Source organism: Melanotaenia boesemani, chromosome 3, assembly GCF_017639745.1.
Source record: "Melanotaenia boesemani isolate fMelBoe1 chromosome 3, fMelBoe1.pri, whole genome shotgun sequence".
NCBI lineage: Eukaryota > Metazoa > Chordata > Actinopteri > Atheriniformes > Melanotaeniidae > Melanotaenia > Melanotaenia boesemani.
This window is the reverse complement of record NC_055684.1, coordinates 28,445,285-28,460,647: the sequence shown is the minus strand read 5'-3', so window position 1 is coordinate 28,460,647 and position 15,363 is coordinate 28,445,285. Positions and strand designations below refer to the sequence as shown.

At 38.0% G+C, this 15,363-nt stretch overlaps 1 protein-coding gene across 1 annotated transcript; it reads left to right on the top strand.

The window, feature by feature from the left end:
• Positions 1 to 4,388: 4,388 nt before the first annotated feature.
• LOC121636767 (protein bicaudal D homolog 2-like) lies at positions 4,389 to 15,345 on the top strand. Its single transcript, XM_041980552.1, has 8 exons — positions 4,389 to 4,908; positions 8,458 to 8,670; positions 9,272 to 9,424; positions 9,669 to 10,133; positions 11,535 to 12,536; positions 12,698 to 12,849; positions 13,214 to 13,445; positions 14,066 to 15,345. The coding sequence occupies exons 1-8, from the start codon at positions 4,669 to 4,671 to the stop codon at positions 14,066 to 14,068; spliced, it is 2,460 nt and encodes an 819-aa protein (XP_041836486.1). The 5' UTR covers positions 4,389 to 4,668; the 3' UTR covers positions 14,069 to 15,345.
• Positions 15,346 to 15,363: the final 18 nt, after the last annotated feature.

Below are 15,363 nucleotides of genomic sequence, written 5' to 3'. Positions count from 1 at the left end.
TGACTTTTTCCAAAGCATTATTATCAAGAATAATCAATGTGTTAACTCGCTAACAGTTTTGACCAGTTTTGAAAGTAAGATTTAAGTAAGTGACAAAGTTCTGAAACAAATCGAAACTATATCATATGCGGGGATACACACCTCTTTTGTCATAGGGAGGTCCTTTACATTGCTTAGTATGAGCTGGCACCTCTGAGAGGAAGAAGAAAACATTTATATTGTCATTGTAAAGCAAAACTTATAAAGATATATGAAGAATGACGTTTGCAGCTGGAAAAGGGGGAACTAAAGAAGAGGAAGCAATATTTATATGGTTTTGAAAAATGTTTATATAATCTATACAACATCGGTCCCACTTACCAGAAATGATGCCCAGTATCTCAAAAACCATGGTGAAAAATACACCAAAAATTGAAGGAATCAAAAGGGCTAGAAATGAAACACAAACAAAAATTAAGACTATTAGACTGTACTCTATGTTATACAGTTAATATTTACCCAATAAAAACAGCTGGACAATAACAATTTGATAAGTAGAAACTCAGATTATCTGAAACAGAGCCAAGACGATTTTACAACTTGGAAATGGAGTTTACTCACAACGAAATGGTCTGTATAGTGCTGTTCCACATCCCAGACCAAAGCAGATTGAATAAAAATGATAATATTTGTCTGAAATTTTCCAGAACAATCAATTAAAAAGGACAATTCTCTTTAAAATAAAGAGTAATATCTTGTTCTTTCCACCAACAATTACTTCTAATGAAAAGGCTACCTACAGTGTTGGTAAAAGTCAGAAGTAGGATTTCTTCCATATTCCTGAAAAAGAAACAACACAAATAGTTTAATGAATAAACAGAAAGAGGAAAAGGACAAAAAGAAAGTGACAAAGATATTAAACCTACAGTAACATATACATAAAAACATTAGAAAGATTTGAAAGTGGATTAAATCTGAAGATCCCATGATCACTGACAATTTAGTTTACTTACCATCAGAGATTAGCTGCACTTGGGCTAACTCTACAGACAGGTGTAACAACAATAAGACAAACATCATGCAGACAACTTCCTGAAGCTGGTCAAACCACTCCTACAAGTGTTCTCACTGAAGGAAAGTCCCTGATAAGACTGTTTTGCTTTCACATTCATATCACAAGTGTTTTACCACAGTGTGTGGTGAGGCTCAAAAACAAATAAAAAAAGATTCCACCTTTTGAGTTTCAAGAGGTTAAATATTGTGTATTTCATGACAACATTTGACATATGGATGAAAAAAGTCACATTGTCTGGTATTTGGTGTTACATAACCTGTACTTTTTTCTTTTTTAAAATAAGCCCCGAGAGTCAGATAAGTTGACTTTGAAATACACAGTACCAGTCAAATGTTTGGACACATCCACCAATTAAATTTGGAGTGTATGTGAAGAAACTACTGATCAGCCAATATGACTGGCTTTTAGAAACTCCTAGGTAGTGTGCACATTTATATACATGATGCCAAAATGAGTTGCACCAAATTCTTTTATACTGGGAGGTCATAAAATGGATAGTTTGGTGGATTATTTTTTCTGTATGTTAAAGGAATGACAGGATGTATAAAAAGTACTGTTTACATGTGACAAAACAAATGAAAAATTAAATTAATCCAGCCAATAACCTAAATCATTAATACATTTACTGTCCTGGTTTCCTCATTGTCTTTAAGGGAAAAACATGCAATGTCCAGACATGTAAGAAAAATGAACATGTTTCTGTAATGGATAACCCTGAGGACCTGGAAGTTCAGTCACACGAGAGTAAACATTTAAACAGAGGTTGGTTTATGGTGAGGAGTGAGAGAGGATGGTGGTTGGTACAAAGATCCTGGGAAGGTATTCTGGTCATGTGGGGCAGAAGCAAACTCCAAGACAGCTTGGATCTGGAATAAGAAAACATTTCAACAGTTAAAGCATAAGCCTGATATCCAGATGGGTGGTCCAGAGAACAGGCAATGGTGATACACAGAGAGGCAGAAGTCAGTAGGTAGGCGAGAATCGGTGGTCATAGATCAGAGCAGGACTCGGTGTCCAGATAATCACAAGGTGAAGATGATCTGTCGTGGACAAGGCAAGAGTGATCCTGGGACTTGGCTTGGTCAGTAATAAGAAAACTGGAACATAGAAACAAACGCTGGATCTCATCTTGGTACAAGGCACAAGGTTGTGGATAATCTTGCAGTTAAGAAGAGACTGGAGAGAGTTTAAGTAAGGCTGAGCACAGGCGAGGGTAGGGAGCAGTCAGAGAAGCCCAAGTGGACTGAATGAACCTGATTGAGGAAGCAATCACTAGAGGCCTGGCAGAACATGAACCATGACAGTTTCATCAGCACAAATTAATCAAAGGAGAAAGGAAGGATTAAAGAGTACATTTCTCAACTAATAATAGAGTGGTTTCAATTGTTCATGTGGCAGTGATTTGGAGGGAAAAGGGCTTTGCATTAGTTATGTGCTGATCAAGACTGAAATATCAATACCTCTGATACCTCTGATATCAGATATGCTCTGAAATCTATCCATTTTAGTAATTTGGTGTAAAACTGGGCTACACAGTGGTGTGGTTTGGCCTCATAGGGAGATGGTCTCTGGTCGGCTGGGGGGAGGTTCGAACTGGGGGAGGTGACCTTTCTGTGTGGAGTTTGCATGTTCTCACTGTGTATGCATGGATACTCCAGCTTCCTCCCACTGTCCAAAGACATGCATGTTAGGTTAATTGATCTATCTAAATTCTCCCTAGGAGTGAGTGTGAGTGGTTGTTTATGTGTGATGGACTGGTGAGCCTGTCAAGACTGTACCCTGCCTCTCACCTGTTAAATGGCGTTAGGCGTTAGGCTCCAGCTTCCCTGCGACCCTTAATGGATGAAGTGGTACAGATAATGAATGAATGAATGTTCTGGTATCACAGTAGAAAGTAACTACACTATTAGGATCTCAATAATACTCAGTTGGTAGGAACTAGTTTTTCTTCCACCTGTCAGAGTCATGTGTGAAATACAGCATAATCACATTAGAATCACATAACCGGGCTGCTAATTCAGTCCAGTTGAACCAGTTGACAGAGACAGCTGAACACAAACACAGTCCTGTGGAGCCATTTTAGTTTCACTAACTGCAACTATGTGGTGTATGTGTGTGTGTGTGTGTGTGTGTGTGTGTGTGTGTGTGTGTGTGTGTGTGAAGACAGTGCGGTATTGTGGCAACGCTAGAAACCTCATTAAATATCTAGCAATCAAACCACAGAATATTATTAGGATATGAAGAGGCAGAAAGCAAGTAGATTAAAATGACATTATTACAGTTATTTATGCAGTTTGGATTATACGTTATAATAATGACAATATTAATCAAAACACTTTGTACAACTTTAAAATTAATGAGTGAAGTAATAATTCATAAAACTATGTTTAAGAGCATTTCCTTTATTCTTTATAAACATCCAATTTTAAAAAATAAGAATGTATTTAGCATATTCAGTTAAAGTACTGACTACAGTGTACAAGTGTGCTACGTGCAGTCTACAACATGTAAGGTGTTGAATCTTTTGTGTAAGTTTTTGTTGTTAGTTTTATAAAAAGCCTCATGGATGACTTTGCTTTAATGTCAAAGGGTCTTTTTTCAGTGTAAATCAAAAAGTGTAAAAACAAAAAATAAACATAAATAAGAAAACTGGCAACAAAAGAAAGGAAATTTAATTTGATATATAGTAGAACACATTCAGAATTTAGAAATTACCACCTTTAGTTTTTGCGGTAATATTTTGAAGGTGTTGTTATAATATAGTCAAGTAATTATTGACATCATGCTTTTTATATTTATATGTAATCTTTCACTACCTAAGCATGTAGAAAGGTTTCTAGTTTTAGCACATGTACCATAAATTTGGAAAAAAAAAGAAGCGCAGACATGGATAATGGGTGGTACAAAATTATTAAAATTATTCAAGCATCTTAGCATTAATAAATAATCTTGTCAGTTGCCAAATAATAAAAAAATATATATCATATATATTTCCTAATATGATATCACTGAAATTGAGCTGAAGTTTGTACCATTAAACTTCTTTTTTTTCACTTATTTGTTTTTATTATTTTCTTTCTCATTTTAATATTTGGCACACACTGATCTGTCAGACCAATAGCGAATACGGTTGTAGTTATATCACAAAGTCTCTAGATGGCAGTGTTGTATTGACTCCTACGGTCAGTAAGGACTCTTGGTGAAGGCAGCGCAGTGCACTTTGGTATTTGTAGTTAAAATGGCAGTAGAAGTACTGTATGTTGCTGTGATAGCGTCTTGCTTTGAACTACATTACCCGTCACATTTACGCAGATTTGAATGCCGTGCAGAGAGCTTTTTTCAATCGATGATCTCAACTCAAGTTTCCTCTGTCAGCTTTATAAAGAAGCTGAGGAAAGTCACCGAGTATGACCAAAATATTGTCTAATTTGCGCGTTTTGTCCAAGTTTGTGGTGGGAAATAGCTAAGGGAATCAAAGGCCATTCAAGCCCCAACAATGCGGTTCAAACAAAGAGGGCAGTGATTTGTGCTCTTGGTGGTTTTCCGCACCGTTCCTCCTAGCCGGCCAGGCAGGGCTGGGTCCCGTTATAGCTGAGAATCGGCGGCTTGCCAAGATGTCTATGGAGGAGCAGGAATATCCTGAGGCGGTGTTGGTGACAGAAGCCGGGCCGCAGTGGCTCCGAGCAGAAGTCGAGCGTCTCACTCGGGAGCTCCGTGAAACGACCCATGAAAAGATCCAGGCGGCGGAATATGGACTGGCGGTGCTGGAGGAGAAACAGCAGCTCAAGCAACGATTTGATGAGTTGGAGACAGAATACGAGACGGTCCGACATGAGCTGGACCAGCTTAAGGAGGTAACAAGAGGTCAAAGCCACGCAGCTATAGTTTTATATTGCCAGCAGTAACACTTTAACAGTGTCAAAATGTTAAAGTTTGGCACGTAACCTAAAATAATTATTTTGTCCTTGGCATACATTAACTGTTTACGTTTAGGCGAAACAACGTTTAGCATTTTTCAGTGTGTGTTAAAGTTTAATAACGTATTAGTTGGATTAAGATTCATCTAAAAGACTAGTCGTAGCCATCAGAATGTATCTGAAATGTATGGTCGGTTGATTACTCATAAAGTTAAGATGCAACGCAGAGTTATGACCCCAAGCACGAAGCGTAAACACAAAAGCTGTCTCTTTAGATATTAGTACGCCACGTTTGTAACTTCGAATGTTTTAAGGTTTTGTGGATTTAAAAAAAAAAAAAAAAATGGTCACGTGTCCCTACTTGCTCTTGGTATGTAAAAACTAGCGCCCTCTGAATTAGAGGAGGTAATCAAATGAGAGTTCAGTAGCATCAATAGTTTATTGGAAACTAGAATAGCTAACTTGTTGTCTGATAGGTTGAAAACAAAACTAAATAAGGAAGGTTGGATAGAAATTTGTTGCAGACATTTCCTCTTTCAACCCAAGAGTAAAACACAATTAAGATAATATCTCTTTATTGTGGATTTGTGTGTTTTTTTTTTTTTTTTTTTTTTTTTGTTTGTTTTTTCCCCCTTCCCTTTCTCATTTGCTAATTGGTTGTTTGGAGAACATTTCCTAACCCTCAGCTATAGCAAACGAATCATACAATTCCCTTCAGTTTTGAGATGTTATGACATAAACTTGCAGAAAAACAAATACACAAAGTCAATAACTTGAAATGTAATACTAACAGTGTCTTATTATTATCCTCATTGTTATAGAGGCATATACTTGAGATAGCTTCAATCATACTGACTTAAAAGGGACAATCTCAGCCTGTCCAGTGTTGTCATAAAGCAGCTCTTTTGGGGCTGCCTGTCATGGTGCTCTTATGATTCCATATGCAAAGATTTCTGTACATATTTTGTAAGATAAAAGCCCAGATTGAATTATGTTGGTAGATAAGAAAGCAGTGACTGTAAACATTCTCATTAATATACCTAAGAAGAAACGGCTTTAGCTTCTGAAATCCCAACTTGTGGCAAAAATAATGATGTAATTTTAAACAAAGGTCAGGGTTTTCCCTTCTGTCAGTGTAGTCAGAGCTTTCTTGTGACCAGTTTATCATTAGAAGAACTGTTTCCTGAGATACTTCCACATCGGTACTTTTCTTGGGTTTTTTTTTTTCTCTTGTATTTCTACTTGCCCAATAAATTCACACTGTATTATTACTCCTTTGATCATTCAGTTTAATAAGTCTGAACTTACTGTCTTTCACCACAGCCACAAGCTCACACATACACAATAGTAACTCAGACTGTAAGTGAACAAATGATTGATCTCAGTCTCATACATAAAAATGATCTGGTATTCATACAAAGCATTAAGGGTTTCGTCACGCAGATGAGGATCATGTAATCACATGTTATTTAAAAATGAGGAAGTTATTTTTAATAACTGCACTGAGTGGCGTTTTTAAACTGCACTTTATGTTGAGGATCACACCTCTGTCACTAAGTGATTCATAGTTGAAATCATTTCCATGGAATCTCTTGACTATGACTGCTGCTGTGAAGTATTTCATCAGTCGAAATGACCAAGGCGTTTCATCAGTTTACCTTGCAGCCGACCACCGCTTGTTACCCAAATCATCGTACAGTCCTTGTATGAGGACACCACGTCTCAGCAGGCTATGGAGGGACTCAGGACTTTCTTGGACAGTAGCTGTCACATCACTGGTTTGGTTCCTTATGGAAATGCTCCAGCCTCTAGGTCAGTTAGGGGAGCTAATCAACTTACATCAAGTAGACCTTTGCATAACACCTTGCAATTAGAGAAATTGTGGTTTAAATTGTGCTAATAACATATCTTTGATTGTAATATTGAAAACAATACTTACTATGTCACAAATTACCAGAAAGTTGCTAAGGAATTTTGCTTATAAGTACTTTACAGGGGATTTAACAAAATTTAGCAATTTTGAAAAGAAGGAAAATGTCTGCTACACTCTTTTGAATATTGATTTACTTCTTTTTTGTGTCTGTGTTAGCAATTAGATCAAACAGAATTAGAGACCTTTTTTTATCTTTCTTTTTAAATATTACAATATAGATAGTTAACAGCCACCATGTAAGTATAGACTATGTACTCTATATTGATCAGACAATTTGTTCTAAACAAAATTACCTTAAGGGGCAAATCAAAACATCTCACAAAACTCATTAAAGAGAACATGTTGTTTAAAGTAACACAACTTGTAGAAAACCTAACATTTCAGAAGTTGAGCATAAAGAAAACACATTTCTAAGAATAACTGATCATATTTAAATTGCGGGACATTTTATGTTTTTACAATTTTGGTTGTAACCTGGGCTGCACGGTGACGTGGTGGTTAGCCGTCCAGTGAGAAGGTCGCTAGTTCGAGCCTCGGCTGGGTGGAGTGTCGAACAGTGGCCCTTGCATGTTCTCTTCGTTTACACATGGGTTCTCTCCAGGTACTCCAGCTTCCTCCCATCATCCAAAGACATGCATGTTAGGTTAACTGGTCACTGGCCTAGGAATGAATGTGAGTGTGAGCGGTTGTTAGTCTCTCTGTGTTGGCCATGCCATGGACTGGCGACCTGTCCATGGTCTATCCTACCTCTCGCCTGCTAATTGCTGGAATAGGCTCCAGCTTCCCTGAGACCCTGAATTGGACTAAGCGGTATAGAAAATGGATGGATGGATAAATTGTGTTTTGCACGCTTGACACTCTAAATTCATAGTAGATTGAGGTATTTTTTTAATTCAATTATATTTAGATTACTCCCCTCTAGTGGCCAAGTTGAAGATGGCAGCCTTCCAGGATGTGGTGGATCGTGGGTGGATTCTAGGATCCACCCACTATCTAGTGATTTATCTAGTGATAAATTTACATCTATATCTGTAGGCTATATTTCTACTTTAGTTGTAGAGTAATAAAAGAGCAAAAGAAAAACATGCCAATGTTTATTTTTGTTTTGGGGCGCTCCCTAATTAAGTAATAAATTTGCCTTTTTGAAAAGCTAACTTCTTTAATGAAAGTAATAAACACACTCTTCTTGTAGTACATAAGCACTACCTTCCGTTTTACAACATTTTTTTTACTTTCCTCTTCCTCATCACATTTTGAATGGTGTTTTTTTTCTTTGTATATTATTATTTTCCTATTTAGAAGAACCCACAATGGCAAACATTTTAAAGGGTTCATTCTAAATAATTAAATAATCATTTATTGAGCAAAGTAGCTACATAATATTTGAAACATATCTTTAGATGAGATAATACATTTTCTAATATAACTTTGTGAATTAGAAACTGTTCCATCAAAGGGAAAATATTTTTTCGCAGTTGTGGCTCTGTTAGGGCACTTTATAACAGGTTTGCTCTTCATTCTTGATGTAAATTATTTTTTTCTCTTGATTCTAGGCCTTTGGACAAGCTTACTCTACCCACAGGAAGGTGGCAGCTGATGGGGAGAGCAGAGAGGAGTCCTTGATGCTGGAATCAGCTAGTAAGGAGGCTTTATACCAGCAGAAAGTCCTAGAGTTGCAGAATGAGCTCCGACAGGCCAAAGCATCCCTCTCCAGTGCCCAAGCGGAAAATGATCGCCTATCAACAATTGCTCTTGAGATGAGAGAGGTAACAATTAATGCCAGATGAATTTCTTAACATTTAAAATATATTATGGGCAGCCTTCACAATCAAATCCTCTTGTTATTTATTCTGATTCTTTTGTGAAGTTGCAGTCAGTTGAAAAAATGTTCTGAAAAGTAATTTGTAGAGTTACTGTAAAGTTATCTGAAAAATAATGAGAATTAACATATTTTTCTAAGCAGATGTATATTCTCAGGTATCAGAGTAGGATTCAAGCCTGTAAACATATTTGAAGTTGTGATGCAGACTAGTGATTTTTACTGCAAGATGTCTGTGTGGGTTGTGAAATGGGAGGAATTATGATGCAGTGGTCCACAGAGCCTGAAACAAAGGATGCTGTCTGTGGTGTATTGGTAAGTAGACCATGTCCTCCTCCTGCCATTTACTGCCAAGGTCTTACCCCCGTGGTATGTGAAACAAACTTCCCCCACAAAGACTGGACCATTCCACTGATGTAGTTCACAGTGTGCTGTTGCAAATGACACTACATTTCATTCAGTAACAGTGAACATAGATTTAAATTAGAGTTTGTGTTTGTGCCACCTGCAATAACATACCATTCTTTTGTTGTCCTTCTCATGTGCAGAATTCTGAGTTGGCAGAGCTGCAGCGCAGTCAGCTACGAGATGACATCAGAGAGTATAAAATTCGTGAGGCTCGTCTGTTGCAGGACTACAGTGAGCTGGAGGAGGAGAACATCTCTCTGCAGAAACAAGTGTCTGTGCTCAGACAGAATCAGGTGAGATGAACAGTACCAAACAAAATATTTTCCTGCACTTCTTTGGACAGAATGAATGAATGAGAATCGACTAATTAGATTTTTTTTTGTTTGTTTGTATGATAAACAATGGTTTTTGCAGTGAAAATAACTGCTGCTATTTTTATTGCTACTGGAAAATATTGTCCATGAGTACAATCACAGTACATCACTCGTACGAGTGAATTTATTTGTTTCTTCATTGTATCTTTAATCATCTGTATAGGTGGAATTTGAAGGTCTAAAACATGAGATCCGCCGTCTGGAGGAGGACTCCCAGTGTCTACACAGCCAGCTGGAGGAAGCCATGCGTCTGAGAGAAATCGCTGAGCGACAACTCACAGAAGCTTTAGAGACCATTAAGACAGAGCGGGAGCAGAAGGCATCACTACGCAAAGAGCTCTCCCACTACATGACCATCGGTGGCTCTGTGTACAGCAGCTCGTTCAATATCTCCACTGATGACCCCAAACTCTACGAGGATCCCTCGGCCATCCCTGAACCTGACAACGATGATCTGATAAGAGGCTTTGAGAACGGCTTAGTCAAGACAGGTGACAGTGATGAAGACAACAGAACTGTAGTGAACAAGAAAGGAGGGGCCTTCAAGCCAGCTCCAAGCCTGGTGGATGACCTGCTGAGTGAGCTCAACATCTCAGAGATACAGAAACTCAAACAACAGCTTGCGCAGGTATGAAATTAATGAGATGTGTTTGGATTGTAGACCTTTACTGTCTGATTGACTTGTTCAGTCTAAATCTGATTGATGTTTATATTATTTCTTGATAAAAGGCACCTGTGAAGTAGTTCTACAAATTAATGTGTGGTCCAAACATCTATCTAAACTGTGCAATCACATCAACAGGTATAGAGTTATAAGCTCAGCTTGCTGTTTATTTCATCACTTATAAAGCCAACATCTAAAGTCCTAATCTAATCTAATTGATTGTCAGATGATGGTTTTCAGTCATTCAGACATTAACTTTTCCTGTAATTTTTCTCAAAGCTTCATATGAGCATACCATGGTGTCTGTGCAATATTTGCATTTGAACAACATCGGACAGTACAACAGATTAGACATATTTCAGAAGTGCAGTAGTTGTGTAAAAGCATAGAAACGATGGACAGAAGCAGCTGAAAATATCACTCTTCACCATGTTGAAAAGGGATAACGGCCATTGTGCTCACAAATGTAGCAGCATTATTTTTACTGAGTTATCAGTTCAGCAAAGACGTGATGTTTATTTCTCCTGAGGACAAACTCTCTATTGTCACTGCTGTTTTTCCAGCTTAAAGGAAAAACACAATGACACAAAACGCTTTATGTCCTTGTAGAATTATAAATTTCTCATACTTAATTGTATTTTCCATAAAATTCACATCGAGCTAACACAAATGGAAAATAATGGTTAAAAAAATCAGGCTCAGGTAATGTGGAAAAAACAGTTCTGTTATTTATTCAGTCACATCCTCTGTGCGATTCGCCATGACAGCCAATCATACGTCAGATTAATCTACTACTGTGTGTCAGTCCATCAGTGTGACTGCAGCAGGAGTCACACTTGTGCTTCATTAAAAGAGACACATCATTGTTCAGTTTGTCAGATTAATGAAAGTCAGTGGCTGTCTGAATAGCAGTATTGTGTATTTACTGAATCAGTGAATGATTTTTATATAATTGCAGCTTTTAGGAAGTTATTTATTTATCTAAATATGGTGTTTGTTTAATTAGAAGTGAACATGGTATAAAAAGGACGCTGCCCTTAAAGAGGTCCATTGATTAATGGTTTAGGAGTCATCCATTAATTCCTGATAACAGATGCTTTGTCAGGTATTATTTTAATGGAACAGAAGAGGAGAGTTGATTGGACTGACTGTTTATTGCTGGACATATATTTGAGTGTTTGAGTGGATTCTAGCCTATTATTTATTCATTCATTTGCTTCTTAAAGCACATTGAGACATGTTATGTGCATCTTTTTCATGTGGCCAAAAGACTGCTATTGTTTGCATAATATTATTATTATTTGTAGTATTTGTTTTTATTAAAAGACCTCCAGCTGACCTAATGTGTCTCTATTTTTGTGCTAGGTCGAGCGGGAAAAAGTGGTCCTGAAAAACTCGTTGCAGGAGACTGAGAAGCAGCTGGAGCAGACTCGTAGCACGTTGTCTGAACAAAAAGAAAATATCAACAAGCTGTCTGAAAATCTAAGCGCAATGAGGAAACTTCAGGCCAGTAAGGAGCGCCAGTCTGCCCTAGACAGTGAGAAAGACAGGGACAGCCATGATGACGGGGATTATTACGAGCTTGACATCAACGGGCCTGAGATTCTGCAGTGTAAATACACTGTGGCAGTGTCTGAAGCCGGGGAATTGAGGCAAGAGCTGAAAGTACTAAAGGGACAGTACGAGGAGTGTCGAACGCGATATGAAGACGAGCGAGCACAGTTGGAGAGCGATGTTCTAGACTTGAGGTCAAAGTTGATGTCTTTGGAGAAGATTAGTCAAGCAGATAAAGCGGAGGTGTGTCGTCTGGAGAAGGAGCTTCGTCTGGTCAGTGAGGCAGCGGGAGAATCTCTTGGCAGTCTCAACGTGGCCCAAGATGAACTTATAGCTTTCAGTGAAGAGCTGGCAAATCTCTACAACCATGTGTGCATGTGCAACAATGAGACTCCAAACCGTGTCATGCTTGACTATTACAAGGAAGGCAAGGCTTTGGTAAGAAGGGGGCAAGAAGGGAAAGAGAACCAGTCTGTACTTCTCACCAGCGGGTTGATCACTGACTCTGAAACTGGAAAGTCAGATTCTAGCAACACCACTCTTACCACACCTGCAGCTCCAGAGCACCGCCCAGAACCCATGAACATCTATAACCTTGTAGCTATCATCAGGGACCAGATTCGTCACCTGCAGCAGGCAGTGGACCGCACGACAGAGCTGTCACGTCAGAGACTTGCCAATCTGGAGCTGAGCACAGTAGCAGATAAAGACAAAGAAGCTTGCATGGAAGAGATTCTCAAACTGAAGTCCCTGCTTAGCACCAAAAGGGAACAAATTGCCACTCTCAGAGCTGTTCTCAAGGCCAACAAACAGGTAAGTTTTGGGTGTACAAGATGTGTTTATGTGTACGCATACCTGCTGTATGAGGGGAAGAAAGTCTATTGTTTTTTTGATCTGCATTCCTTTGAGATAAACACAGAGTTTAGAATTGGCTTGAGGGCAAGAAATTAATGATGGTGCTTTATTTCATTTAGACAGCTGAGGTTGCCCTTGCCAATCTCAAGAGTAAGTATGACACTGAGAAAGCCATGGTGACGGAGACAATGATGAAGCTCCGTAATGAACTCAAGGCTCTGAAAGAGGATGCAGCCACTTTCTCCTCTCTGCGAGCCATGTTTGCTACAAGGTAGGAGGAGTCCTCTACTCTGCATGCATAATTAATGACTTAGATTTTACTCTTAAAAAAACATTAGAATAACCTCTAGTGATTATTATCTCTAATTATTTCAAGATAGAATATCAAAATTCTAGTGCTATTTGTGCTAAATTATTTCTTCTTTGTATGTCAATGAGAAAGACAGAGCATTGTGGGAACAGTCTGATGTAATAGGCAGCTAGCAGGAGCCTCATCCTCCCATCTGGAAAATGCTGTGTGGAGAAAATGGAGGAAACATATGAAGTTAATGGCAAATTGCTCCACCTGCTGGCAGTAATGTTTATCCCTATCCTCTCTTGTACTGCTTTCTTCACCTCCTCCCTCTTCCTCTCAGATGTGATGAGTATGTGATCCAGCTGGACGACATGCAGAGGCAGCTGGCTGCTGCTGAAGATGAAAAGAAGACGCTGAATTCTCTGCTACGTATGGCCATTCAGCAGAAACTGGCTTTAACTCAGCGTTTAGAGGATTTGGAGTTTGACCATGAGCAGGCGCGCCGCAACAGTGCCACAGCAGTAGGAGGCAAAGCCAAAACAAAGGGCAAGGGAGCTTCCTCCAACCACCATGTAAGTCAGAGATTGCACTGCAGAACCAGCATTGTCACAACGCATGGACCATGATTTTGCCTTAGGCTTTGAAGTCATTTAATTTGTAATGATGGGCCCCTGTTTTGTAGCCACTAGGACGTACATATTACAGGTAACTGTATATAATACACTGGTCAATTTACTATGTATTCTAGAGGTTACAGTATTAATATAGTTGAGGTGATTTAATGCTTTCTTTTGTCGGCCTTACGTATTTCTGCCATTATGAAATAAGATTCTTTGGGTGTGAACAGATACTATTTTAATGATAAAATTAGTCTGTATTATCTATTCATTTGTCTCAAGGAAGGCATACACTGACCAAACATTAGGTTTAAGAATTAGTCTTATTTCTGTGTGATATTTAGTTTATAGTTTATAGTTTATATAGCTTGAAGACTGACATAAATATATTTAAATCTTTATACAGTATTAGTGACTCAATGCTGAAGCCTGCATGCACAGCATCTCTTAGTTCTTTGGTTCTTGCTGCCATCTATTCTGTGCATCAAATATTCTAACTGCCTTAATAATAAACTGTAAAAAATGGACTTGCTGTATTCTTACTATTTTCTTTTGTTCTGTTCTTCTACTTGCAGTAAACCAATCAAGCCAAGTGTCCTTAAGGAAGTCCGTCAGAGTGTATGTGACAGTTGACAGTTGCTGTGCTCCGGGCTTCATCACTTTGATTATGATCCAAATCATATCATTACAAAGAAAAAAACATATCCACTAGTATTTGCCAAGAGCCTTTTGTTAAAGTGCCAAAACAAGTATGTAATATTCCCTCAAGTTTTATCAAACAGCGTGACTGTTAAAAATGACTCGATGCATCAGCTACACACTGTAGTATATCAGTCTTATAACAGTATACATCACTATGATTACTAAACCCGGAGAAGCGAGACGTATGGAGTGCTGATTACACATTACCTGTTACCCTGATTTAGCACTTTTTGTTTTTACTTATGTACTCTTAGCTAATTCCTCTATTCCACTAAAATTGTGCTTTTTTTTTTAAGTGTCACTTATTATTTGGGCTAGACCTCAGATTTTAAAGTGTCTAAATATATCTTAATATAATTTATTTCATATGAACAAAAACAGATATCTTGTGTTAGCTTTTAAAAAAAAAGAGACGATTTAACTTGCTGGTTAAAATCAAAGAGACAAATAAGCTTCTCTGCCTCTTTTGTCCTTTGGGCCTAGATTTGGATTTGCCTCTTACAGTCAAAATAAACAAGCAATGGCTTGTCATATTTTAAGCTAATAGCAAGATGTGTGTTGTTACTCTGACGCTACAGATGTAGAGCTCCAAGTGTAGGGTGTTGACTAGACTGGATGCTCTTTGTAGAATTAGCAAAGCTGTTACGAATACAAGTGAGCTTGTTATGACTGAAGAACAGTATTGTGATGCAAACTTATTTAAAATTTTACAAGTTAACGTCTGATGTTAAAAGTATTCATAAACTTTATTGATGAAGTTTTTAAAGAATTTTTAATACAATTTGTAAAAGTTCGAAGGCTTGAAATAAGTCTGCAGTGCCATTGTGTGTTTTGTTTTTTATAAGTGCAATTTGCAAACATGACTTAAAAAAAGTAAATGTTTGAGCTATAGGAGAACATTTTACAGATCATTGCTCACATTCATGTTCCTAATTGATTTTTACATGTTTTTACTATGACTGCAATTGTATTTATTTGTTTTCGTTCAGACTACGGGATTCATTGTCCTCTCTGTTTCATTAAGGAGTTTGAATCTAGTTGGCTGGATAATATTTTAGGAAGACTGGTGAAAAGAATACTAGCAAAATTCATGTCTGTTTGCTCCTGTTTCTGCTTCCACTGATGGCTGGTGAAGAAATAAATCTAACTTTCACAATTCTGGTGTATCTGG